Source organism: Taudactylus pleione, unplaced genomic scaffold (genome assembly GCF_031769625.1).
Source record: "Taudactylus pleione unplaced genomic scaffold, aTauple2 ptg000465l, whole genome shotgun sequence".
NCBI classification, from domain to species: Eukaryota; Metazoa; Chordata; class Amphibia; order Anura; family Myobatrachidae; genus Taudactylus; species Taudactylus pleione.
The window spans coordinates 701,326-728,051 of record NW_028284867.1 but is presented as its reverse complement, the minus strand read 5'-3'; the positions used below and the strand labels follow the sequence as shown (position 1 = coordinate 728,051).

Below are 26,726 nucleotides of genomic sequence, written 5' to 3'. Positions count from 1 at the left end.
GACGAGATTAGCGTTAGGCTCTGGGCAGGGGGAGTTAGGTCCAGGTACCACCGAGGGCGGGTTAGGTTTAGGCACTAAGTGGGGAGCATTAGGCACTCACCAGGGGGTTAAGGTGCAGGGTAGGGAGGGTTAGTATTAGGATACAGGAAAGGAGGGTTAGGGGGTAAATAGGACAGGGGAACATTACTTACCATTCCCCTGTCTGAATTTTAACCATCAGGATACCGCTGTCAGTGTACTGACAACCGTCATCCCATCCATCGGTATTTCATACCGATTCCACTAGAAACACAACTGGATAAATTACATTGTAAACCAGTAGAGCTGAATGTATGCTCATATTAGGTTATGACATGTGTTGTGATGATTGAATAAGCTGCTGTTTCATGAGCCAATCAGATGCTCCCAGCCTAAGAATCAACTTGGATATGCTGATTATTTTACTGCTAATTCCAAGTGGCAGCCTTTAGAATATGGTGTAGTTTTGACATCAGAGATTGTTTCAGTCTGAGCCCAGGCATACATTTGTGCCCCTTTAGTACATAGTAAATGCCGGCAGCATAAATAATATATTGATGCCGCTAAACATTGGCTAGTTATCACCCAACAGCGTTATTTATTGTAAACTACCTTGGGAGCTGTGTATTGTTGGGCGAGTATTTGTTTAAAGCAATTTCAAATTAACATCCTGCTAGAAAAAGCTTTAAATATATATAAATGGACTAATGCATTTCTGTGCTGCTAATTAAATTTGCAGCTACCTCACCATATCATTTATGCACATTTGAGACTGTTTAGTTTAGGCCAGTGCTTCCCAAACTGTGCAACTTGGCCAGGGCCGCCATCAGGGAGGGACTGCCGGGACTCTAGTATCAGGCCCAGAGAAAGGGGGGCCTGGCTGACAGCGGTGAAGAATGCACCGGGCGTCTGGCAGGGGCCAGGGAAAAAGCATCAGCGCTGTGGCATTTCAACTATGTAGTATGTACTTTAGCCGGCCGTGAACTGTGATTGGCTCGCGGAACAGCAGCCAATCAGGAGCAGCAGCTCCTTATCAGCCAATCAGGAGCAGCCGCTCCTGATTGGCTGCCTTTCCGCGAGCTGTTATTGTCTCGCGGCCAGCTGCGTAGTTCAAATGCTGCAACAGCGCGGATGCTGGCGGACGGCTCCAGTCTGACTCCATAGTGAATTCCACAGCGCTGATGCTCTTTCTTTCTCCCTGCCTGCTGCCCGCTGCATTTAGCCGGGCCCAATCTCTCTCAGGACAGGAGAACGCAGGTATGTTGACCCTGCCCTGTGCCTCCCCCTTCTCTTGGCCAGCCAGCGCTGTTCCCCCCAGTCCAGTCCAGCCAGTCTATCCTGTGCCCAGCCCCCCGTTCAGCCAGCCAGCCTTCCCTGCCTTACCCGTCCCCCAGTCCAGCTAGTCTTCCCTGTGCCCCCCTCCTAGTCCAGCCAACCAGCCTGTCTTCCCTGCACCCCCTCCCCATGTCCAGCCAGCCTGCCTGTCTTCTCTGCCCCTCCGCTACTGTTCTTTGCTCCCCCAGACCAACCAGCCTTCCCTGCCCTTTGCTAACCCAGTCCACTCTTCCCAGCCCAGTGCCCCCACCTGTCCAGTGTTCCATGCCCTGTGCCATGCCCCACCTCCTCCCCCATGCCTAGCCATCCCTGGTTTTTGCACCAATTGAGGCAAAACCCCTGCTATAGCTCCACCCACATTGTCCACCACTCTCCCCAACTCTGCCTTATACCTGGGGGGGGGGCTGCCTATTTTGCTAGTACCGGGTCCCAAAATTTCTGATGGCAGCCCTGACCTTGGCACCCTGGGGTATCTTGGGCTTAGGTTGGTTGTCCAGCACCAAATCAAATTATTTATGGTCAATGTAATGTAAATATGTGGACAAAAAGAAGCTCAAACCTGTCCACCACATTACTGGACCTAAGGATGACAGGTCAGCACAATATACTTCACTTTACTACTTTACAAAAAAATTTCTGATTTTCTCAAAAACAAACTTTTGGCTTAGGGGTGCCGTGAAAACAATGCTGATACTCTAGGGCACCGTGATTCAAAAAAGTTTGGGAACCACCAGTTTAGGCATATGATCACAGTCAGTTTACACAGAGTGAATGTCCGCAATATCATTTTAAATTAGAAATGACTTATAGACATCAGTTACTCCACTGTTCAACGAATAGCCTGTAATATAGCTTGGATTAAATATTCATTTTTTGTTTATATCACGACACTTGTGAAATAAATATATAATAGGAGTACTTATTAGTTTATACCCATTAGCGCTATTGTACTGGAGCAGAATACTAAACTAAACAATGCAGGCTAATTACCACAAACAATCAACTCCAGACCACATATAATTATTGCAGTTTAAATGAGAATAAAGGAACAAGAATAGCTATATAACTTCATTAATGAAGGTGTTTTAACACTGTGATCAGCATTTACTGGATGTCACCCTAGAAAGGACACAGCGAAAATAGGAGTGAGATTCTGCAACATTGTGGAATCTAGTTTGCAGTGTTTTGAAACTGTTGCCAGCTTGAATATAATTTATTGTAACTAGAGTTTACAGAACAGAAACAAGGTGTTTATAAATAGAGCACACATAGTTAAGCTGGGTACACATTAGACGACTTGCAAACAATGCGATGTTGTCAATGATTTCCCTGGAACTCCCGGACAAACGATCTAGTGCATACACACTGTGCAATCTTACCAACGACCAAATGATAGATCGTGCTTCGTTAACGATTTCTAAATCATTACATTGTTAACGATATATCGTTTGCTGTACCCAACACCTGACGACCATCTTAAAGAATGGATTTTTGAGGTTTTTTGAGGTTTTTCTTATATATCTTTCTTTCCTTGTGTGTAAAATTAGCACCTTTTCTAAAGGAGTTGCTATCGTTTTATTTTTATATTTATTTTTATATTTTATATTATATTTATTACCATTATTATTTTCCTATGAATAGGTTTATTATAATTGTTATTATTTATTTATATTCTTATTTATTCTCATTTTCACAATTGTTAATTTTTCATTTAATTTTTTATTTGTTATTATCTGGTAGTATCATTTTTATTATTGCTAATTTGGTGTACTCTTTATATACATGTTCCATCCATAGTGTGACATCATTTAGTATGAACCTTTTGACATTCCCTGTGGCTGTATGATCAAGTTTTAACTCTAACTTCCCCCTTGGAACAGTAATGGTTAAAGAAGATTTAACCCATAGAAAGTGTCCCTCTATTCCATCTAGATATCAAAATAACGACTTGTTTATTTAATTATTTATTAGTATCAATATTTATCTTCTCTGATCCTCAAGTTCATCCATTACTTAATTCCTATCTCCTAACTAAAGCAGCCCATACACGGTACGTTTTTTTGCACGATGTGGACGATTTCGATCGATCGTAACGATCAATCGTGCACATCGTGTGTTGTTTCTGTCCGTTTACGATGCCAACGCGCGTCCCTGCCGTCGCGTAGCTGGATCGTAGATCTTATGGCAAAACCGTAAGATTGTGATCTATTGTGTACAATGTGATACACATGTATGCATCGGATCACATGATCGGAACGATCAATCGTACACCATTTCACCACATCGAATGGAGAATTTCAATGGAAGAATCTCAAGGGAAATCGTACAACACATCGTGACGTTTCTAAATCACAACGTGTATGGCCGGCATTAGGTTAATTAATATTTAGGATGTATAGTATTCATGATTGTTTTATTCTTTTCAACAAATAAGAAAGAAAAATAGACTATGCGCTTATTTATTTATTTTATTTATTAACAGTTTCTTATATAGCGCAGCATATTCCGTTGCGCTTTACAATTGGAAACATAAATAGAACAAAACTGGGTAATAACACACAGATATATAGGTAGGAAGGCCCTGCTCGTAAGCTTACAGTCTATAGGGAAATAGGCATTGATACACAAGGATAGGTGCTATATATTGCAATTTTGGTCCAGCCAGAATGAAGAGTTTCTTGGTGGGCTGCATGATCCAGTCACACAGGAATGTCGGCCAAATATCAGGAGGATGTGAAAGAAAGACAATGTGTGAGGTTGTGTGTGGACTGTGAGAGGGGATGTAATTAGATATGGAAGCTATGAAGGTTATGTGGGCGGGTGGAATCTGATAAGCTTGCCTGAAGAGGTGAGTTTTCAGGGAACGCTTGAAGGATTGGAGACTAGAGGAAAATCTTATTGTGCATGGTAAGGCATTCCATAGAGTGGGTGCAGCCTGAAGAAAGTCCTGTAACCGTGAGTGGGAGCAAGTAATGCGTGGGGATGAGAGACCAGATCTTGTGCTGAGCGGAGAGGTCGGGTTGGGAGATATTTTGAAATGAGTGAAGAGATGTATGTTGGTGTGGTTTGGTTAATAGCCTTATGTGTAAGTAAAAGTATTTTATATTGAATATGGTAGAAAACCGGCAGCTAAAGGAGGGACTGACTGAGTGGTGCAGCAGACGATGAACATTTGGCAAGGAAGATAAGCATCGCAGCTGCATTCATAATGGATTGTAATGGCGATAGCCTGTTTTTGGGAAGGCCAGTAAGGAGACTATTGCAATAGTCAATGTGGGAAGTAATTAGTGCATGGATTACAGTTTTAACAGTGTCTTGTGTGAGATATGGTCGAATTTTGGATATGTTTTTTAGATGTATGTAACATGATTTTGAGACAGATTCAATGTGGGAAACAAAGGACAGTTCAGAGTCAAATATGACACCTAGGCAGCGAGCTTGTGGGGCGAGGTGGATTGTCGATTTATCAACAATGATTGAGAGATCAGGTTGGTAACTGTTATTGGCCGGTGGAAATATAATTAATTCTGTTTTAGAAATATTAAGTTTCAGGTGGCGAGATGACATCCAAGATGAAATGGCAGAAAGACATTCAGTGATATGGACCAATACAGATGGTGATAAATCTGGGGAGGATAGGTAGATTTGAGTATCATACGCATACAGATGGTACTGAAATCCAAAAGAGCAGATTATTTTGCCAAGAGAGGTGGTATAGATTGGAAATAGTAGAGGACCTAAAACAGAGCCTTGCGGTACTCCAACTGATAGAGGAGGCAGAATCAGAAAAACGAACAGTAAAAGAGCAATCAGATAGGTAGGAAGAGAACCAAGAAAGAGCTTTGTCCTTAAGACCTAGGGATTGTAGTGTTTGTTTGAGAAGAGAGTGGTCAACAGTGTCAAAAGCAACAGAGAGATCTAGAAGAATTAGGAGTGAGTAATGACCTTTAGCCTTGGCAGTGACCAGATCATTTACTACCTTAGTCAGTGCTGTCTCTGTGGAGTGTTGGGAACGAAAGCCAGACTGAAGTGCATCCAATAAGTTGTGTACGTTAAGAAAGTGTGTGAGGCGGGTGTAGACAAGTCTCTCAAGTAGCTTGGAGAGGCATGGGAGCTGGGAGACAGGACGGTAATTTGAGAGAGTGTTAGGGTCAGAATTTTGTTTTTTCAGAATGGGAGTAATCATTGCATGTTTGAACAGTGATGAAAAGATCCCAGTAGAGAGAGAGAGATATTACAGATTTTATTTAGGGTTGGGATGAGCACTGGAGGCAGAGCTTTACTGATTTGTGAGGGTATAGGATCTAGAGGAGAGGTAATAGAGTAGGAGGATGAGAAGAGTGTAGATACTTCATCTTCATTTGTGGGGTCAAACAAAGAGAATGTGGGTTCAGGTAGGGAATTGAGCAGGTCATTAGCTGAGGAAGAGCATACCATTTCATTTCGGATCTTATCAATCTTGTCCTTGAAATAGGAAACAAAATCTTGTGCACAGATAGTAGCAGGTGGCTTGGGTGAGGGAGGGGAAAGAAGCAGTTTAAATGTATTAAAAAGTTACTTGGGGTTAGAGGCTTTGAGCAGAGATTAGAAATTGGAAATATGTTTGTTTGGCAGTGTCCAGAGCAGTACGATAAGAATTGTAAATAGTCTTAGATGTGAGGAAGTCACTTGGAGTACGAGACTTATGCCACTGACGTTCTACTTTACGTGAGAGTTTTTGTAGGCATCCTGATAAGTTAGAATGCCACGGTTGACGTCTAAGTCTACATGGTGTGTGATGGGTAGCTGGAGCAACTTCATCAAGGGTTTTTTCTAGAATCTGGTTTAGGTGTGATGCAGCAGTCTCAGGAGAAGTGACTGTAGAAATTGGTGAGAGTCGTTGTTGTAGAGAGGTAGCTAGTTGTTGAAAGTTAATAGCATTATATTTCTGCGTGTTTTAGGAGTTTTGGTTGATTTCAATGACACTGAGGTTGATGTAATGGAGGAGAGCGTGCAAGTGATAAGGTTGTGATCTGAGGGAGGGAAAGGAGCATTAGTGAAATCAGAAACTGAGCATAGTCTGGTAAATACAAGATCAAGGCAGTGGCCATCCTGATGAGTAGAGGAGTCAGTCCATTGGGAGAGGCCAAGAGAGGAGGTTAAAGAGAGAAGTTTGGAGGCATGAGGAGATTGTGGACTTTCAATGGGGATATTGAAATCCCCCATAATGATGGTGGAGATGCCTAAGGATAGGAGGCTTATTGCCTTGAGAGACCAGTAACCCCACGTCAGCTGTGCCGCCTCTGCACTAAGCAACGTACAGAACACTTGCACTTGTGGTCTCCCAAGAAAACCCTTAACGCCACTTGTATTTCCAGCAGGACTGACATTGTTTCCTATAAGGAGACACTATTGTGCGGCATTGTCAGTGATACATTATGGACTCAGAATTCAGTCCAGCAGCCCTGTATTGATACGAGGATATATCACCCTTTGTTTGGAAAAAGCAATACTTGCTTACACTATTGATTTCTCAGTGCTATTGAGATATATGCAAACAGTTGTATTCAATTAACCTCAAAGAGGAATTTCCATGCTGGTGAAATCAGACTATAAAAAACTAATCAAAAGTGGGCTTGCATTATATGTCTATTTGTGTGGTGCAAATATGCTATTTTAGTTATACATGCATGATTTAGGTTTTATATTAGAGATTTGTTATTTGTATATAAGTAATGACTAGCAATTTGGTTAAATATATGCAATTAGATGTTTAAATGTGTTTTATGAATACAATTGTACATTTACCCATATAAGATCGATTCTAGCTATAATTATTCTGCCATTTCAGATTATTATTAGGCAATAAGCGCATAGTCTATTTTTCTTTGTTTTTCTGTCTATGGTTATATGGGGCAGCTCCAGCCCGTATAGGGACTTTGCAGCTGCCGTTAATGAATTGAGATTGAATTTTATAAATTATATTTTTGGAAAAGTCTTATTTTTGGAAAAGTCTTCTTTTCAACAAATAAGAATACTTTGATTAAGCAGCAGTTTTGATTTAATTAGGTGGTGTTTGTCTCTGGAGCCCATTTCCCTACAGGTGTAATTTATTCTCCTTAATGCGATGAGGGAATACTGCAATATGAGGGCTAATGTGACTCACTAATACCCCTTTTACACCAGAGCAAAAACCTGGGTTTTTGCTGGGTCTACCCGGGTCACAGCTCAGTGTAAAAGGGTCCCAGAAAAATAACCCGGGTCAAGTGACCCAGGTAGCTACCAGGGTTGGACCCAGGATGGACCCGGGTACTGGTGCAGTGTAAACGGTGCGGGTTATCCGACCTGGGTTATGCCTTAAATTAGCTGATTGGTGGTTGTGGGGCATTCACCTCCCACTTTTTATGATCTCACAGGTTTAGCAGGGCAGACCTGAGTTCGGTGTGAACAGGGCTGACCTGGGAGTAACCCAGATCGAAGGTGCAGTGTAAATGGGTCTGACCTGGGTTGGAACCATGTCCAAAAACCCAGGTCGGACCTGGGTTTTGGTGGAAAAGAGGTATTACACAGCTAACCTTCTGAGGAAACTGGGGGTTGTAGTGCCCGGAGAAATGCGTCAAGGATATATGCTGCTTTTCTTTTAACCGTGACTTCCATCTCTTATTGCCTACTCCATCAGCTCATATTGCCGAACAGTGAGCCGCGAGACACCGCTCCTTAACGCTGATTAGCGTGGAGGGTCCATTGAACAAAGGGACACTAGAACCTCCCCTTTCCTTTTCACAAAGTATTGATTCCCGGCTGCCTCACACGGAGACAGTAAAGGAGACCAGCTGCCGACAGTAATCTGCCAGCGCAGCCGTGTCGAACAGTAAGCTGTGAAATACTGCTCCCAACTAACGTAAAGTGCTTATTGAACAAATAGGACATTACCTTTGTTCTCCCTCCCTAAAGTGCCGGCTCACGGCAGCCTAAACACGGAGACATTAAAGAAGACCAGCCACCAGCAGTGATTTGCCAGTGGGGCCGTGTTATAAACAGGTACTGGGAGTTAGGATTGCATAAAGCCCTTGCTATCGATCTACACGGAGTGCCATATTTGGAACCACACCAGCCGATTGAACAAAAGTTTTCTTCCTTTAGACAGGTAACATTAACAGTGCAACCAGCACCCAAGGAGAACTTCTATATTATTAACCGTTTTTTTGTTTCACCATTACCTCTTTGTATAAAGATTCAGCGGTAAGAAACGTTTTATCTCATACAACAAAGAGATTTTATTTATTCCAAACGGCTTTCTAGGAGGAACATCCTTACTCCCTAGACTGATCAGTGGATCCTAAATTGTTGCTAGTGACTGTTATATTGTGTCATATTATTAAGCTACAATTTGCATTGGATTGAATACTGCTGCAAAGGATTATGGCCCTCATTCAGAGGCGGTCGCAAGAAGCGATCGCTCTCTCTGAATGAGGGAGGCTGCTTCTATTTTTTAGTGCGGCCTCCTGGTCGCTACCACAGCTTAGCTAGCAACCAGGGTGATGGTCGCGATGGTCAAGACCATCGCGACCATCGGGGCTTGCGAATAGACCCTAAGGTTGGGTCTCGGCAACCGCAAGCCCCAGGGAGCTTCCTGCTCTGATCGAGCAGGAAGCTCCCCACTGACATCACTGCTGATGTCAGTGCGGCCGCCCACAAACGGCATACGTTCCTAAAGGAAGGCCTCCGTTTGTTCAGCGACCACCCCCGGCCCGCCTACGAAACGGGGCGAGCTGTCAATCAACATCGACAGCCGCCCCATTGGTAGCGAGCCCCGGAGCGAGAGAATTTCTCTCTCGCTCCGGGGCTTGCGCACGTGCAGTGCGGCCTCTGCGCATGCACAGGACCAAAACATCGACCCGGTTGCGAGCGCACAGTGCTTGTGACTGAGTCTGAATGAGGTCCCATGATCTATGGGCCTGATTCAGAGGCGCTCGTTATTTGCGAGCGCTCGCTCTGAATCAGGGCGGGCCATTTTTTTATTTTTCACCAGCCCCCAGGCCACTCGCTAAACTGTGGGTGACCACCCACAGCTTAAGCGGGCGGCCTGGCGATGGTCGCGACCATCGGGCTTGCGACGAGACCCTTGTGGTAGGGCCTTGTCCACCGCAAGCCCCAGTGAACTTCCTGCTCTAATAGAGCAGGAAGTTCACTGCTGACATCACGTGTGATGTCAGTAGGGCCGCCCACGTGCCCAAACTCCCCCAGCATCTCTGTCTCCCCCAGCAGCATCTTCCCCACAATCCCCCTTGTGCCCAAAATGCCCCCAGCTGTCCCCCAACTGTATGCTCCACATATGCCCCTGTGCTCCAAATGCCCCAGCACCTTTTTCCCTACCACCTATACCCCAGAAGTCTATGACATGCCCCCCACCTATCAGTTCACCACATGCCCCACTTTGTGCCACAAATGCTCCCAGAGTTTGTGACCAGCTCCCCACAGCAGTATGTTCCCCAAATACCTCGAGTCTCCCTGACATGACCCTTTGTGTGCCCTACAGTATATGCTACAAGCATTTACCCCCCATCTGCATGTTCCCAACATGTCCCCAAGTGCCATGCACCCTCCACAGCAGTGGGCACTCCACATGTCCCACATCCCTGTCAGCTTCTTCCCGTACTCCTCTCTTGTGATGAACTTGACAGCAGCCCGCAAAACTATGCTGCTGCAGCTGCCGGACCCGGGGACACTATATGTAATCTATGACTGAGATTGGTCACATGGACTGATCACATGTTCGGATAACACCATAAGACCCGGTGCCTGTCTGTCTGCCGCACCATCGCATTCCCTGTTAGTGCTGCTGCAGGGCGATGATGGCGCAGCCAGGGTTGGACTTGCCCACAGGGGAACAGGGGAAATCCCCAGTGGGCCCCACTGCCTGTGGGCCCACCCCTCCTCTAGGTGTCAGGTTCCAGACCTCAAATTATAGATTGTTACTCTATTAGATGGTCAGTTACCAGGAACACTGATCAGCATGGGGGCTTGGTTCTCTTCTACAGAAACTACACCAAGATTTGCCCATTGGTTAGCCAAGCATCTGTGGTGGCTGGCCACACCCCCTCTGGTGGATGACCACACCCTTTTAAGCATGGGCCCCTACCACTGTATTCCCCCGATGGGCCCTTCATGTCCCAGTCCGACACTGGGCGCAGCCTCCTCACTATGGCACTTTACATGGCTGCATACCAGGCGCAATGGTCAGGCTGGCCCTCACCATGACCACAGAGTCAGCTGACAGGTTGCACTGCCCGATCAGAGCTGGGCTCCAATCATGGCAGTGGGGGGGAGTGGGTGGAGCTGCAGAGCCGAATGCCCCTAGGCTTAGAATGACTATGCCTAGGGCCGGCTCTGCGCATCATCCAGGTCTGAACGACATATTGTTCGTCGTTTGATAGTACGTACAAACTGCACGATAAGAGGGGAATCATTAATGAGATTGACAGATCTTCCTGCATGTACAAAAGATCTGAAGATGCAACCAACGACCCCCGGGAACACGCATTGGGATTGTGATAGAGCGTACCCACTGGACGATATGAACGATTTGTCTTTCTGATGCGTTGGAATCGGCCAAATCGCTCAAGTTATTGTCTAGCATGTAGGGACCTTTACTAACATAGGACATCATTCCTGCATTTTCTCTGATCCCTTTGTTTCTTTCTTGAAGTAATCCCTGACACGTCATTTATATTTTTTATAGAAAATGTCACCATTATTGTATATTGTTTGTTTTCGATTCACAACAATTTTAAACAGTAATAATAAAGGTCATAGTTTAGTGATGGGTGTGACCTGTGTCCCTTATCACTATCTGTTTTCCTGGCACTTGATTATAGCGGGTAGCACCTCTCCAGTAGTTTATTCTAAAGTAAGGTATTACTGGAAGGAAGGTCATGCCAGGGGAGAGGATTAGTGATTGTGTCATTTGTAACCTTCACTCTTTGTCTAGTGTGGTTATGTGAAGTGATGCTTAAAATGTGGATGGGTTAATGTGTAAAAAGACTCTGGCCCTCATTCAGAGCCACTCGCTCGTTCCGAGCGATGTTCGCACATCTGCGCATGCGTACGGATCGTTATACGCATGCGCGAACCAGTCAGTGCGGCCGAAATTCATGTGCTCGCAATATAGCGAATGCCTGCTATTTTGAGTGACAGAATGAGGCGTATGTGGGTGGTAACAGGGGAAGGTGCTTGAAAATGGGGAGTGGAGATCCGAACGCAGGCGTGCTTAAAGGTCAAAACGGGCGTTTTATGGGTGTGCATAATTAATACAGCAGCGTCATTGACCACGTCACTGGGTTATTTTATAGTCAGAACTGCTCGCAAGATTGTGGTAGCAAAAACCAACCACAAGAATAGCGAGCAGTTCATACGCTGGTCGATGTACTCGATTAATCTAATAAATAGCGGACATGACGTATGGTGCGTGCGGCCAGGGGGCGTTTTTAACAAATAAACGAGCGTATGTTTTGCTCGCTCATTCAGACTTAGAGGTGTGAACAGACTGCAATTTGCGAACTGATCATTTGAATAGCCACCCCTTGTTTTTGAACGAACGACCGCAAATAGCGAACGGCTCTGAATCAGGCCCTCTGTCAGCATCATATATAAACCATCAGGAAGGCAGAATTACATTAAGCCCAAAACACAGAGACAGAGACCAGATCACACCTGTCCTGAGGCTGCTCTGTCCCTGTAGTGATGAAGGTGATACTCCCTCTGCTGCTGAGTCTCGCTGCTGCGTTTGCAGCACCTAAAGGTAAATAGTGTATTTACTAATATATATATTTATTAGGGGTGTGCACCGGCCACTTTTCGTGTTTTGTGTTTTGGTTTTGGATCTGGATCTTTCTTCGTGTTTTGGATCTGGATTGGTTTTGCCAAAACCACCCTTCCGTGTTTTGGGTTCTGGGTTTTGTGTTTTGGATCTGTATTTTTTTTTAAAAAAGCATAAAAACAGCTAAAATCACAGAATTTGTAGGTTTTTCTGCTCCTATGCTATTATTAACCTCAATAACCTTAATTTCCACTCATTTCCAGTCTATTCTGAACACCTCACACCTCACAATAGTGTTTTTATGTCCAAAACGTTGCACCGAGGTAGCTGGATGACTATGCTAAGCGACACGAGTGGGCGGCACAAACACGTGACCCATCTAGGCGTGAAACTGCAGTGGCAGACAGGATGGCAGTTTGAAAAACTAGGCCCCAAACTGTACATAATGCAAAGAAAAAAAAGAGGTGCAAGATGGAATTGTCCTTGGGCCCTCCCACCCACCCTTATGTAGTATAAACAGGACATGCACACTTTAACAAACCAATCATTTCAGCGCCAGGGTCTGCCACACAACTGTGGCTGAAATGATTGGTTCGTTTGGGCCCCCACAAAACAAGCTGGCAATTAATGTGTCCCTGCACAAACTGGCTCTATGGAGGCAAGATGTCATCCTCATCCTCCTCATCCACCGATTCCTCACCCTCTTCAGTGTGTACATCCTCATCCTCACAAAGTATTAACTCGTCCCCACTTGAATCCACCACCACAGGTCCCTCTGTACCTTCTGGAGGCTGGTCTCCCTGGAAGAGCTGATAATTCATTTTGATGAACATCATCTTCTCCACATTCTGTGGAAGCAACCTCCTATGCCTTTCGCTGACAAGGTTCCCGGCTGCACTAAACACTCTTTCGGAGTACACACTGGAGGGGGGGCAACTCAGGTAAAATAGAGCCAGTTTGTACAGGGGCCTCCAAATTGCCTCTTTTTCCTGCCAGTACAGGTATGGACTGTCTGCCATGCCTACTTGGATGCTGTCACCGATGTAATCCTCCACCATTCTGTCAATGGTGACAGTATCATATGCAGTGACAGTAGACATGTCAGAAATTGTTGCCAGGTCCTTCAGTCCGGACCAGATGTCCAAACTTGGTCCTGCCTGCCCTGCATCACCGCCAGCGGGTTACTTAGGATACCTAAGTTTTTTCCTGGCAGCCCCAGTTGCAGGAGAAAATGAAGAAGGAGCCGTTGACGTGTCACGTTCCGCTTCAGCTGACAGTGTGTTCACCAGCAGGTCTTTGCACCTCTGCAGGCTTGTGTCGGCCGGAAAGAGAGACACCACATAGGCTTTAAACCTAGGATCGAGCACGGTGGCCAAAACGTAGTGGTCTGATTTCAACAGATTGACCACCCTGGAATCCTGGCAAAGCGAATGAAGGGCTTCATCCACAAGTCCCACATGCCGAGCGGAATCGCTCCGTCTTAGCTCCTCCTTCACTTTCTCCAGCTGCTTCTGCAAAAGCCTGATGAGGGGAATGACCTGACTCAAGCTGGCAGTGTCTGAACTGACTTCACGTGTGGCAAGTTCAAAGGGCTGGAGAACCTTGCACAACACGGAAATCATTCTCCACTGCGCTTGAGTCAGGTGCATACCCCCTCCTTTGCCTATGTCATAGGTGGATGTATAGGCTTGTATGGCCTTTTGCTGCTCCTCCATCCTCTGAAGCATATAGAGGGTTGAGTTCCACCGCGTCACAACCTCTTGCTTCAGGTGATGGCGGGGCAGGTTCAAGAGTGTTTGCTGGCGCTCCAGTCTTCGGCACGCAGTCGCTGAATGGCGAAAGTGGCCAGAAATTTTTCGGGCCACCCAAAGCGTCTCCTGCACGCCCCTGTCGCTTTTCAGAAAATTCTGCACCACCAAGTTTATTGTGTGAGCAAAACATGGGACGTGCTGGAATTTGCCCAGATGTAATGCCCGCACAATATTGGTGGCGTTGTCAGATATCACAAATCCCCAGGAGAGTCTAAGTGGGGTAAGCCACTGGGCGATGATTTCCCTCAGTTTCTCTAAGAGGTTGTCAGCGGTGTGCCTCTTACTGAAACCGGTGATACACAGCGTAGCCTGCCTTGTAACGAGCTGGCATTTCTGAGATGCTGCTACTGGTGACGCTGCTGCTGTTGCTGCGTAAGGTGATACATCTACCCAGTGGGCTGTCACAGTCATATAGTCCTTAGTCTGCCCTGTTCCACTTGTCCACATGTCCGTGGTTAAGTGGACATTGTGTACAACGGCATTTTTCAGGACACTGAGGACACTTTTTCTGACGTTTCTGTACAGTCTCGGTATCGCCTGCCTAGTGAAGTGGAATCTAGACGGGATTTGGAACCGGGGACACACTACCTCCATCAATTGTCTAAATCCCACTGCACTAATGGCGGATACCGGACGCACGTCTAACACCAACATAGCGGTCAAGGCCTCAGTTATACGTTTTGCTTCAGGATGACTGCTGTCGTACTTCATCCTCCTCGCTAAGGACTGTTGGAGGGTCAATTGTTTAGTAAAAGTAGTGGTGTTCCTACTTCCTCTCTGGGATGATGAACGACTCCCAGCAGCAGCAACAGCAGCAGCGGCAGCAGTAGGCGTAGCAATGCAGGATCCTCCAGAGGAATCCCGGATAGGAGAGTCAGTCATGCCAGTGACATGGCCTGCAGGACTACTTCCGATCCTGACTAAGGAGGAAATTGACGAGGAGGGAGTTGACGGTGTGGTTTGCAGGCGCTTGGATACAACAGGACAACGGGATTTAGGTGTCCCTGGACTGCTTACGGTCTTAGCCAAAGTTTCTGAACTTGACAGTAACTTTTTATGAACGCGCTGCAGGTGCCGTATAAGGGAGGATGTTCCTAGGTGGTTGACGTCCCTACCCCTACTTATTTCACCTTTACATATGGTACATATGGCAAGACAGTTGTTGTCCGGATTTGGATAGAAATATTGCCAGACCAAAGAGGTGGAATGTTTGGTCTTCTGCCCAGGCATGACCGTGATGGGCTTTTTCATCCCACGGACAACAACTGTCTCCCCCGGAGCCTGATTTAAACAAACCACATCACCATCAGAATCCTCCTCGCCAACTTCCTCCTCAGCGCCAGCTACACCAGTATCCTCATCCTGTTGTACTTCAACAGTGACATCTTCAATTTGCATATCAGCAAGTGGACTGTGGGTGCTCCTTTCAGCACTTGCAGGGGGCGTGCAAATGGTGGAAAGAGCCACCTCTTCCCGTCCAGTGCTGGGAAGGTCAGGCATCGCAACCACCACCACACTTGGACTCTCCTTGGGGATTTGTGATATCTTCTTAGAAAGCACAGTTCTTCGCTGTGCTTTTGCCAGCTTAACTCTTTTGATTTTTTTAGTGGGAGGAGGGCTTCCATCGTCATGTGAAGCTGAACCACTAGTCATGAACATACTAGGGATCGACCTTAGCCGTTCCTTGCCACTCCGTGTCGTAAATGGCATATTGGCAAGTTTACGTTTCTCTTCAGCTGATTTAAATGTCTTTTTCAAGGTCATTTTCCTGAACTTTGCCATTTGGGATTGTATGTGCCCTCTACTATGACATTGGGCATCGGCCTTGGCAGACGACGTTGATGGCATGTTATCATCTATGTCATGACTAGTGGCAGCAGCTTCAGCACTAGGAGGAAGTGGTTCTTGATCTTTCTCTATTTTATTTTTATCGGAGAAAGTTTGGTCCTCCATTTATGTTATATCGATTTGATATATACGTGCGGCTAAACACAGAAAACGGTCAAGCCAGCCGGCCCTTTACTTATGACACAGGCGCACGCTTGGCACTACTTTGTTGATGCACGTGCGGCTACTGCGCACACAATTCACAAACACAGAAAATATTTTTTTTTTGGTTTGGACTGGAGTGTACTTTCGGGGGTTACAGCACCCTTTAACGGTCAAGCCAGCCAGCCCTTTACTTATGACACAGGCGCACGCTTGGCACTACTTTGTTGATGCACGTGCGGCTACTGCGCACACAATTCACAAACACAGAAAATAATTTTTTTTTGGTTTGGACTGGAGTGTGCTTTCGGGGGTTACAGCACCCTTTAACGGTCAAGCCAGCCGGCCCTTTACTTATGACACAGGCGCACGCTTGGCACTACTTTGTTGATGCACGTGCGGCTACTGCGCACACAATTCACAAACACAGAAAATAATTTTTTTTTTGGTTTGGACTGGAGTGTACTTTCGGGGGTTACAGCACCCTTAACGGTCAAGCCAGCCGGCCCTTTACTTATGACACAGGCGCACGCTTGGCACTACTTCGTTGATGCACGTGCGGCTACTGCGCACACAATTCACAAACACAGAAAATAATTTTTTTTTGGTTTGGACTGGAGTGTACTTTCGGGGGTTACAGCACCCTTTAACGGTCAAGCCAGCCGGCCCTTTACTTATGACACAGGCGCACGCTTGGCACTACTTTGTTGATGCACGTGCGGCTACTGCGCACACAATTCACAAACACAGAAAATAATTTTTTTTTGGTTTGGACTGGAGTGTACTTTCGGGGGTTACAGCACCCTTAACGGTCAAGCCAGCCGGCCCTTTACTTATGACACAGGCGCACGCTTGGCACTACTTTGTTGATGCACGTGCGGCTACTGCGCACACAATTCACAAACACAGAAAATAATTTTTTTTTTGGTTTGGACTGGAGTGTACTTTCGGGGGTTACAGCACCCTTAACGGTCAAGCCAGCCGGCCCTTTACTTATGACACAGGCGCACGCTTGGCACTACTTTGTTGATGCACGTGCGGCTACTGCGCACACAATTCACAAACACAGAAAATAATTTTTTTTTGGTTTGGACTGGAGTGTACTTTCGGGGGTTACAGCACCCTTTAACGGTCAAGCCAGCCGGCCCTTTACTTATGACACAGGCGCACGCTTGGCACTACTTTGTTGATGCACGTGCGGCTACTGCGCACACAATTCACAAACACAGAAAATAATTTTTTTTTTGGTTTGGACTGGAGTGTACTTTCGGGGGTTACAGCACCCTTAACGGTCAAGCCAGCCGGCCCTTTACTTATGACACAGGCGCACGCTTGGCACTACTGTGTTGATGCACGTGCGGCTACTGCGCACACAATTCACAAACACAGAAAATAATTTTTTTTTTGGTTTGGACTGGAGTGTACTTTCGGGGGTTACAGCACCCTTAACGGTCAAGCCAGCCGGCCCTTTACTTATGACACAGGCGCACGCTTGGCACTACTTTGTTGATGCACGTGCGGCTACTGCGCACACAATTCACAAACACAGAAAATAATTTTTTTTTTGGTTTGGACTGGAGTGTACTTTCGGGGGTTACAGCACCCTTAACGGTCAAGCCAGCCGGCCCTTTACTTATGACACAGGCGCACGCTTGGCACTACTTTGTTGATGCACGTGCGGCTACTGCGCACACAATTCACAAACACAGAAAATAATTTTTTTTTGGTTTGGACTGGAGTGTACTTTCGGGGGTTACAGCACCCTTTAACGGTCAAGCCAGCCGGCCCTTTACTTATGACACAGGCGCACGCTTGGCACTACTTTGTTGATGCACGTGCGGCTACTGCGCACACAATTCGCAAACACAGAAAATATTTTTTTTTTGGTTTGGACTGGAGTGTACTTTCGGGGGTTACAGCACCCTTTAACGGTCAAGCCAGCCAGCCCTTTACTTATGACACAGGCGCACGCTTGGCACTACTTTGTTGATGCACGTGCGGCTACTGCGCACACAATTCACAAACACAGAAAATAATTTTTTTTTGGTTTGGACTGGAGTGTGCTTTCGGGGGTTACAGCACCCTTTAACGGTCAAGCCAGCCGGCCCTTTACTTATGACACAGGCGCACGCTTGGCACTACTTTGTTGATGCACGTGCGGCTACTGCGCACACAATTCACAAACACAGAAAATAATTTTTTTTTTGGTTTGGACTGGAGTGTACTTTCGGGGGTTACAGCACCCTTAACGGTCAAGCCAGCCGGCCCTTTACTTATGACACAGGCGCACGCTTGGCACTACTTCGTTGATGCACGTGCGGCTACTGCGCACACAATTCACAAACACAGAAAATAATTTTTTTTTGGTTTGGACTGGAGTGTACTTTCGGGGGTTACAGCACCCTTTAACGGTCAAGCCAGCCGGCCCTTTACTTATGACACAGGCGCACGCTTGGCACTACTTTGTTGATGCACGTGCGGCTACTGCGCACACAATTCACAAACACAGAAAATAATTTTTTTTTGGTTTGGACTGGAGTGTACTTTCGGGGGTTACAGCACCCTTAACGGTCAAGCCAGCCGGCCCTTTACTTATGACACAGGCGCACGCTTGGCACTACTTTGTTGATGCACGTGCGGCTACTGCGCACACAATTCACAAACACAGAAAATAATTTTTTTTTTGGTTTGGACTGGAGTGTACTTTCGGGGGTTACAGCACCCTTAACGGTCAAGCCAGCCGGCCCTTTACTTATGACACAGGCGCACGCTTGGCACTACTTTGTTGATGCACGTGCGGCTACTGCGCACACAATTCACAAACACAGAAAATAATTTTTTTTTGGTTTGGACTGGAGTGTACTTTCGGGGGTTACAGCACCCTTTAACGGTCAAGCCAGCCGGCCCTTTACTTATGACACAGGCGCACGCTTGGCACTACTTTGTTGATGCACGTGCGGCTACTGCGCACACAATTCACAAACACAGAAAATAATTTTTTTTTTGGTTTGGACTGGAGTGTACTTTCGGGGGTTACAGCACCCTTAACGGTCAAGCCAGCCGGCCCTTTACTTATGACACAGGCGCACGCTTGGCACTACTGTGTTGATGCACGTGCGGCTACTGCGCACACAATTCACAAACACAGAAAATAATTTTTTTTTTGGTTTGGACTGGAGTGTACTTTCGGGGGTTACAGCACCCTTAACGGTCAAGCCAGCCGGCCCTTTACTTATGACACAGGCGCACGCTTGGCACTACTTTGTTGATGCACGTGCGGCTACTGCGCACACAATTCACAAACACAGAAAATAATTTTTTTTTTGGTTTGGACTGGAGTGTACTTTCGGGGGTTACAGCACCCTTAACGGTCAAGCCAGCCGGCCCTTTACTTATGACACAGGCGCACGCTTGGCACTACTTTGTTGATGCACGTGCGGCTACTGCGCACACAATTCACAAACACAGAAAATAATTTTTTTTTGGTTTGGACTGGAGTGTACTTTCGGGGGTTACAGCACCCTTTAACGGTCAAGCCAGCCGGCCCTTTACTTATGACACAGGCGCACGCTTGGCACTACTTTGTTGATGCACGTGCGGCTACTGCGCACACAATTCACAAACACAGAAAATATATTATATTTTTAGCACTTGGGGGGAGCACCCCTGATGGACAGAGCACCCCCTGGACAACACTACAGCACCTCTTTAGGACTGGGACACTGCACAGGACTTTGGAGTGGACACAGCCCCTATGGAGAACTGACTGCACAACACAGTCCAGCCAGCCCCTATGGACTTTGAAGTAGTGGACACAGCCCCTATTAACAACAGCAGCACAGCACAACACAGCCAGCCCCTATGGACTTTGAAGTAGTGGACAACAGCAGCACTACACTACACTACACTACACAGCCCTAACTCCCACCCTCCCTCTTCACTGTCCACAGCCGAGTGAGAAAATGGCGCCGACGTGGGTACCTTATATAGGATCCAAAACCCGCGAGACTCGGAAGGCGGGAAGATGACGTTTTGCCTCGATTTCAGAATCCGAGTCAGGCGGGAAAAGTCGAGCCTGACTCGGATCGGACTCGGATCGGGGGGGTTCGGATTTCAGAAATCCGAACCCGCTCACCCCTAATATTTATATATATATATATATATATATATACATACATATACACTGCTGTATCACCTCCTGTAAATGATGAAGATATAATAATTTGAGAGTTTCTATACAGGTCATGGATGAATCTAGTATAATATGCATTATACATTACAGTAGGAGGTTACATTACACCTGTGATACTCACATTTTTTTCATGAACATAAGTGGTGACATCAAAACTCACTGTTTGTACAGATATCGGCATCCCCTGTATATTATGTACTGTGTACACCGGATGGATATATATATATTGGCATCCCTGTATATTATGTACTGTGTACACCGGATGGATATATATATTGGCATCCCCTGTATATTATGTACTGTGTACACCGGATGGATATATATATTGGCATCCCTGTATATTATGTACTGTGTACACCGGATGGATATATATATTGGCATCCCTGTATATTATGTACTGTGTACACCGGATGGATATATATATTGGCATCCCCTGTATATTATGTACTGTGTACACCGGATGGATATATATATTGGCATCCCTTTATATTATGTACTGTGTACACCGGATGGATATATATATTGGCATCCCTGTATATTATGTACTGTGTACACCGGATGGATATATATATTGGCATCCCTGTATATTATGTACTGTGTACACCGGATGCATATATATATTAGCATCCCTGTATATTATGTACTGTGTACACCGGATGCATATATATATTAGCATCCCTGTATATTATGTACTGTGTACACCGGATGCATATATGTATTAGCATCCCTGTATATTATGTACTGTGTACACCGGATGCATATATATATTAGCATCCCTGTATATTATGTACTGTGTACACCGGATGTATATATATATTAGCATCCCTGTATATTATGTACTGTGTACACCGGATGCATATATGTATTGGCATCCCCTGTATATTATGTAATGTGTACACCGGATGCATATATATATTGGCATCCCTGTATATTATGTACTGTGTACACCGGATGCATATATATATTGGCATCCCTGTATATTATGTACTGTGTACACCGGATGCATATATATATTGGCATCCCTGTATATTATGTACTGTGTACACCGGATGCATATATGTATTGGCATCCCCTGTATATTATGTACTGTGTACACCGGATGCATATATATATTGGCATCCCTGTATAGTATGTACTGTGTACACCGGATGCATATATATATTGGCATCCCTGTATATTATGTACTGTGTACATCGGATGGATATATATATATTGGCATCCCCTGTATATTATGTACTGTGTACATCGGATGGATATATTGGCATCCCCTGTATATTATGTACTGTGTACACCGGATGCATATATATATTGGCATCCCCTGTATATTATGTACTGTGTACATCGGATGGATATATATATTGGCATCCCCTGTATATTATGTACTGTGTACATCGGATGGATATATGTATTGGCATCCCCTGTATATTATGTACTGTGTATATCGGATGGATATATATATTGGCATCCCCTGTATATTATGTACTGTGTACACTGGATGGATATATATATTGGCATCCCCTGTATATTATGTACTGTGTACACTGGATGGATATATATATTGGCATCCCCTGTGTATTATGTACTGTGTACACCGGATGGATATATATATTGGCATCCCCTGTGTATTATGTACTGTGTACTCCGGATGGATATATATATTGGCATCTCTTGTGCATTATGTACTGTGTACACAGGATGGATATATATATCGGCATCCCCTGTATGTTATGTACTGTGGCCCTGATTCAGAGCCGGATGCTCTGACAGAGCGCTCGCTCTGAATCAGGGCCGGGCTATTTTTCTTTTGGAGCGGCCTCCTGGCTGCTCGCATAGCTGTGGGTGACCACCCACAGCTATTGCGAGCGGCCATGATGATGGTCACAATGGTCAAGACCATTGCGACCATCGGACTTGGTACGGTCTCGTGACCGCAAACCCCAGAGAGCTTTCGGCTCAATTTGAGCCAGAAGCTCTCCACTGTCATCACTTGTGATGTCAGTGGGGCCGCCCCCAAACGGTAGGCGTTCTCATGGGAAAGCCTCCGTTTGGCCGGCCATGCCCCCGGCCCGCCTACCAAAGGGGGCGAGCTGTCGATGGTGAGTGACAGCTCGCCCCCTTTGGTAGGCGGGCCGGGGGCATGGCCGGCCAAACGGAGGCTTTCCCATGAGAACGCCTACCGTTTGGGGGCGGCCCCACTGACATCACATGGTTGCGAGACCCGGAGCGACGGAGTGCCCATCGCTATCCGGGTCTCGCGCATGCGTGCGACGGACCCGGCTCTGTCGTGCGCATGCCCAGTGGGCCACCATCGACTCAGTTGCGAGCGCTCAGCGCTTGCGACCGGATCTGAATCAGGCCCTGTGTACACCGGATTGATATATATATCGGCATCCCCTGTGTATTACGTACTGTGTACACCGGATGGATATATATATTGGTATACCCTATGTATTATGTACACTGGATGGATATATATATCGGCATCCCCTGTGTAATACGTACTGTGTACACTGGATGGATATATATATCGGCATCCCCTGTGTAATACGTACTGTGTACACTGGATGGATATATATATTGGCATTCCCTGTGTATTATGTACACCGGATGGATATACATATTGGCATATCCTATGTATTATGTACACTGGATGGATATATATATATCGGCATCCCCTGTGTATTATGTACTGTGTACACCGGATGGATATATATATATATTGGCATCCCCTGTGTATTATGTACTGTGTACACCGGATGGATATATATATATTGGCATCCCCTGTGTATTATGTACTGGATGGATGGATATATATATATACAGTATATTTGATTAAAAAAAAACAGAATCTGTTGCGCAGATGTAAACTCAGTCCCAGTCTCATTTAATCCAGCTTCTTAAAAAATTCCACATTAGCAGGTGCAGCTCACTTCTTTGGCCCCGCTCATGGGCAATAATTTCTAGAAGCAAATAGACAAGGAGCGCACCATAGTGAAGTATGTAAAAAAGTAACAGTTTTATTACAAGTAGTTCAGAACACTCACAATGTAGCAGAATAATAACAGAATCAAGCAAGGCATCGGCAACCATGCCACATAAAAGCGTGCACCCTCAGGGCGCGTCGCAGCAGGACTCGTGGACCGGACCTCCTCCTTAGCGCCAGCTGAGACACCAAACGATGTTAGCTCCAGGCAACCCCGAACATGTTTCGTCACACAAATGGACTTCGTCAGTGGGCGTGTCTGGTGCACACCCTGCGCCCATAGTATAACTTACCTTTCCGGAGTCCCACGTCGGCGCAGGGGTCTGGCGCTGTAAAAACTACTGGAAAATGACTGCGGTGGCCATTTTCCAGTCGTTTTTACAGCGGCAGGCCCCCGCGCCAACGTTGGACTCTGGAGAGGAAAGTAATACTATGGGTGCAGGGTGTGCGGTGCGGGGCCCCCTTGGACCCAGGGGCCTGTGTGCCCCGCACACCTTGCACCCATTATAGATACGCCTCTGTATTATATTGGAGTGAAACCTGTGCATTCTGTATTAGCAGAGGAGGTGTGGAATGCCAGGTTTTCACATTTACACAGACCCAGCTGGAATAATCACTGGAGCACAGGAAGGGTTTAAAACTCCCACACACCTGATGCTCCTTGCTCCTGATGCTGGATAAGCTAGCCAGGCGATAGGCTGGGGGTGGTGGTTAGCACAAGGAGTGCTGAGACATTTACTTTTATGTTGTTTGCTTATTTTCTGTTATGTGCCTGTGTGCGTGTGTCCAGGCCTAAACACACGTATGCCAAGGTGCAGTGTCTGCTAACATTAAAAAGACACTACTTTACCAAGTACCTGCTTGTCTGGAGTCCTCATTTCAATACCCCATGTTACAATATTAAATGCATATTATATACATATATATTATATTATATATATATATATATACACACACACAGATGTATATAGTTACACAGACATATATATGCAAAGAGACATACATTCAGTTAAACAGACACATATATACATATGTTCATCTTCCATAGTCACCACTCCAGAGGAAGAACTTCTGCCTATTGGGACCTACTCTTGGTCCAGAAGGAGTCGTATATCTAACACATTCCTATCGTTGGAGTGATATATGTGTTATCTTTATGCTAATTATCAAGAATTTATACTGCACATGCTTCTAATTACAGTTTTAGAGATTGTAAAATGATCACATTGAAAGTCTTTCATTTGTTTGGTGCTGGGCTGTGTTACAGATGCGAAGACCACAGAAAGTGGACAAAAAAGTGCCCTAAAAAGACTTACCATCCCCAAAGTGGTTATTGGAACGGACAAGCACTTCCCCATTTGAGAATAAGTACGTAGAACATTTATTTATTATCCAAGAAGTTTTTTTTTTTAACGTACCATATTGCTAGAGATGTGCAGTTCGGTTTCTTGAAATACGAACACCCCCGAACTTAAGGGTACCGAGTCAAATCAAGTCCCGTCTCAGGTCTACTCGCAATTCAGGAACTCTGCTTTAAAAACCGATCTCAGGTTTTGTATTGCATGTAAACAGGTCCACATTACATGATTTTAGCTGGGACTTTTTTTATAATTTTCTTTTTTTTTTTAAACCCTAAACTTCTGATTGACACACAAACAAAAAACTGAATGCTCACCAAACTATACTTAAAATCAATTTTGACAAGTGACTCATGTTGCATATGAATGTGACTCACGTTACATTTCTGTTCCGAGTCAAAAGGCTCAGATACAAATTACTCAAACCTGTAGAATCCATGTGAATTAATCAGTGTTTATCTTCCTGTTTGACTGTGAAGATGTATAGAATATTTTATCTGGTGATGATGGCCATTTCCAGTTGCTGCCAGCTTGCTCCATTGTACTCACTAGGGGCCTGATTCAGACCCGGTCGCTAGATGCGTATGCAAATTTTTCAAAGTGACGGCATGGGAAGCCATCGCTCTCTAAGGCATAAGCACGCCCTTCATGTCTTAGCGAACGATCACTTTGTGTATGCAGACGCCCATTAGAGTACGGTGAGCCGCCCAGTAGCCCACGTCATCTCCAGGAAGTGTTTAAAAACATTGGTATATCGAGGACTATCGGAAGCGATCGCAGTGCTTGTGGTTGACTTTACCCTACCGCAAGCACTGCGAGGCTTTCAGTGTAAAAAAATAAGGCTGGTGACGTCTCCTATGACGCTGCCTCTTAATTATGCATGCCTCTGAAACGGCGTTGAAACACTCAGGCACGCCTGCGTTCGCATCTCCAACCCCCCCCCCCCCCCGTTTTTACTGGACAACACCCACAAACGGCCTCTCCTGTCACTTATTATACTGGGCTGTCTGTGCTTGGCGAGCGAGCGAGCGGGATGCGATCGCAATGAGTAGTCTGCATGCGCAGAATAGCTAAAATCGGCAGCTGCGAGCTCACTGCTGATACCGACCGGGTCTGAATCAGGCCCTAAGTATTCACCATCTCTGATATCCTTGATCTGAACTGGGTTACTTTTTCCATCATATTCAACAAAGTTAACTACATCATCTGAAGTCACTGTGACCGTTACATTAGGTTCATCAGTGGAAGGAAATGAAGATGAAAATGACTTGGTATCTGCCTTGATACAATGATACCATGGATTGTGTCCTATAATTCACGGAATGAACTAATATATATACATAATATATATAATATATATACACACACACACATACATATGATATATATAATATATATATTAAAAACAGATTAATGCCCGGCACTTTGCTGGCCACTGTGGGCCATTACATTGCTCCGGGTGCCCTCCTTATAAGGCAAAGCCATACAAGCATATAGAAGAAAATCAGGGGGCACTCCAGGAGACTTTGCAAAATTAGTTAACCGCCAATGTGTTTATTCGACGTTTCGGGGTACGGCGACCCCTTCTTCAGGAACACACATTGCGGGTCGATAGTCGGCCAGTGCGCATGCGTGGCGTGCGCAATGCACGTGCGCGAACCCCGGAGTGAGTGAGAACTTCACTCGCTCCGGGGCTCGCTACAAAACGGGGCGGCTGTCGATGTTGATCGACAGCTCACCCCGTTTTGTAGGGAGGGAGGGGCAGTGGCTGGACAAATGGAGGCGTTCCAGAAGGAACGCCTGCCGTTTGTGGGCGGACCTACTGACATGATTCGTGATGTCAGTAGTGAACTTCCTGCTCTATTAGAGAAGGAGGTTCACTCGGGCTTGCGGGAGCCGAGACCCTACCACAAGGGTCTCGTCGCAAGCACAGATAAAAGAAAGAGATTAACCAGTAAAGATAGTTTTAAAAAAACTGTGTATATGTATACTTTGCTACATGGGTAATCGTTTATATGCAAACACAAATTGCTTTGCACACATGAAAAATTAAATAAAGTAAAAAAATTAAAATATATAAAAATATACTAATAAGAAAGGAGCAAACCTCACAATAATCCGATACAAGGGAGACCATTTGAACAAACTTCCAGGTCAATAGGCTCACTTCTCGATAGCATTAGGGTTTGCATTACAATATATCTGGTTAGAAGGAAAAGTAATAGTACATATACTGACACAG

The 26,726-nt window shown here is 45.6% G+C and overlaps 1 protein-coding gene across 1 annotated transcript in view; it reads left to right on the top strand.

Annotated features, from left to right (window-relative positions):
• LOC148504592 (hemagglutinin/amebocyte aggregation factor-like) overlaps positions 1–26,726 on the top strand; it is a 48,952-nt gene that overhangs the window by 8,323 nt on the left and 13,903 nt on the right. Inside the window, exon 2 of the mRNA XM_088448757.1 lies at positions 24,394–24,494. Coding sequence (XP_088304883.1) covers positions 24,394–24,494 — 101 coding nt within the window. The remainder of the gene's footprint in view (positions 1–24,393; positions 24,495–26,726) is intronic.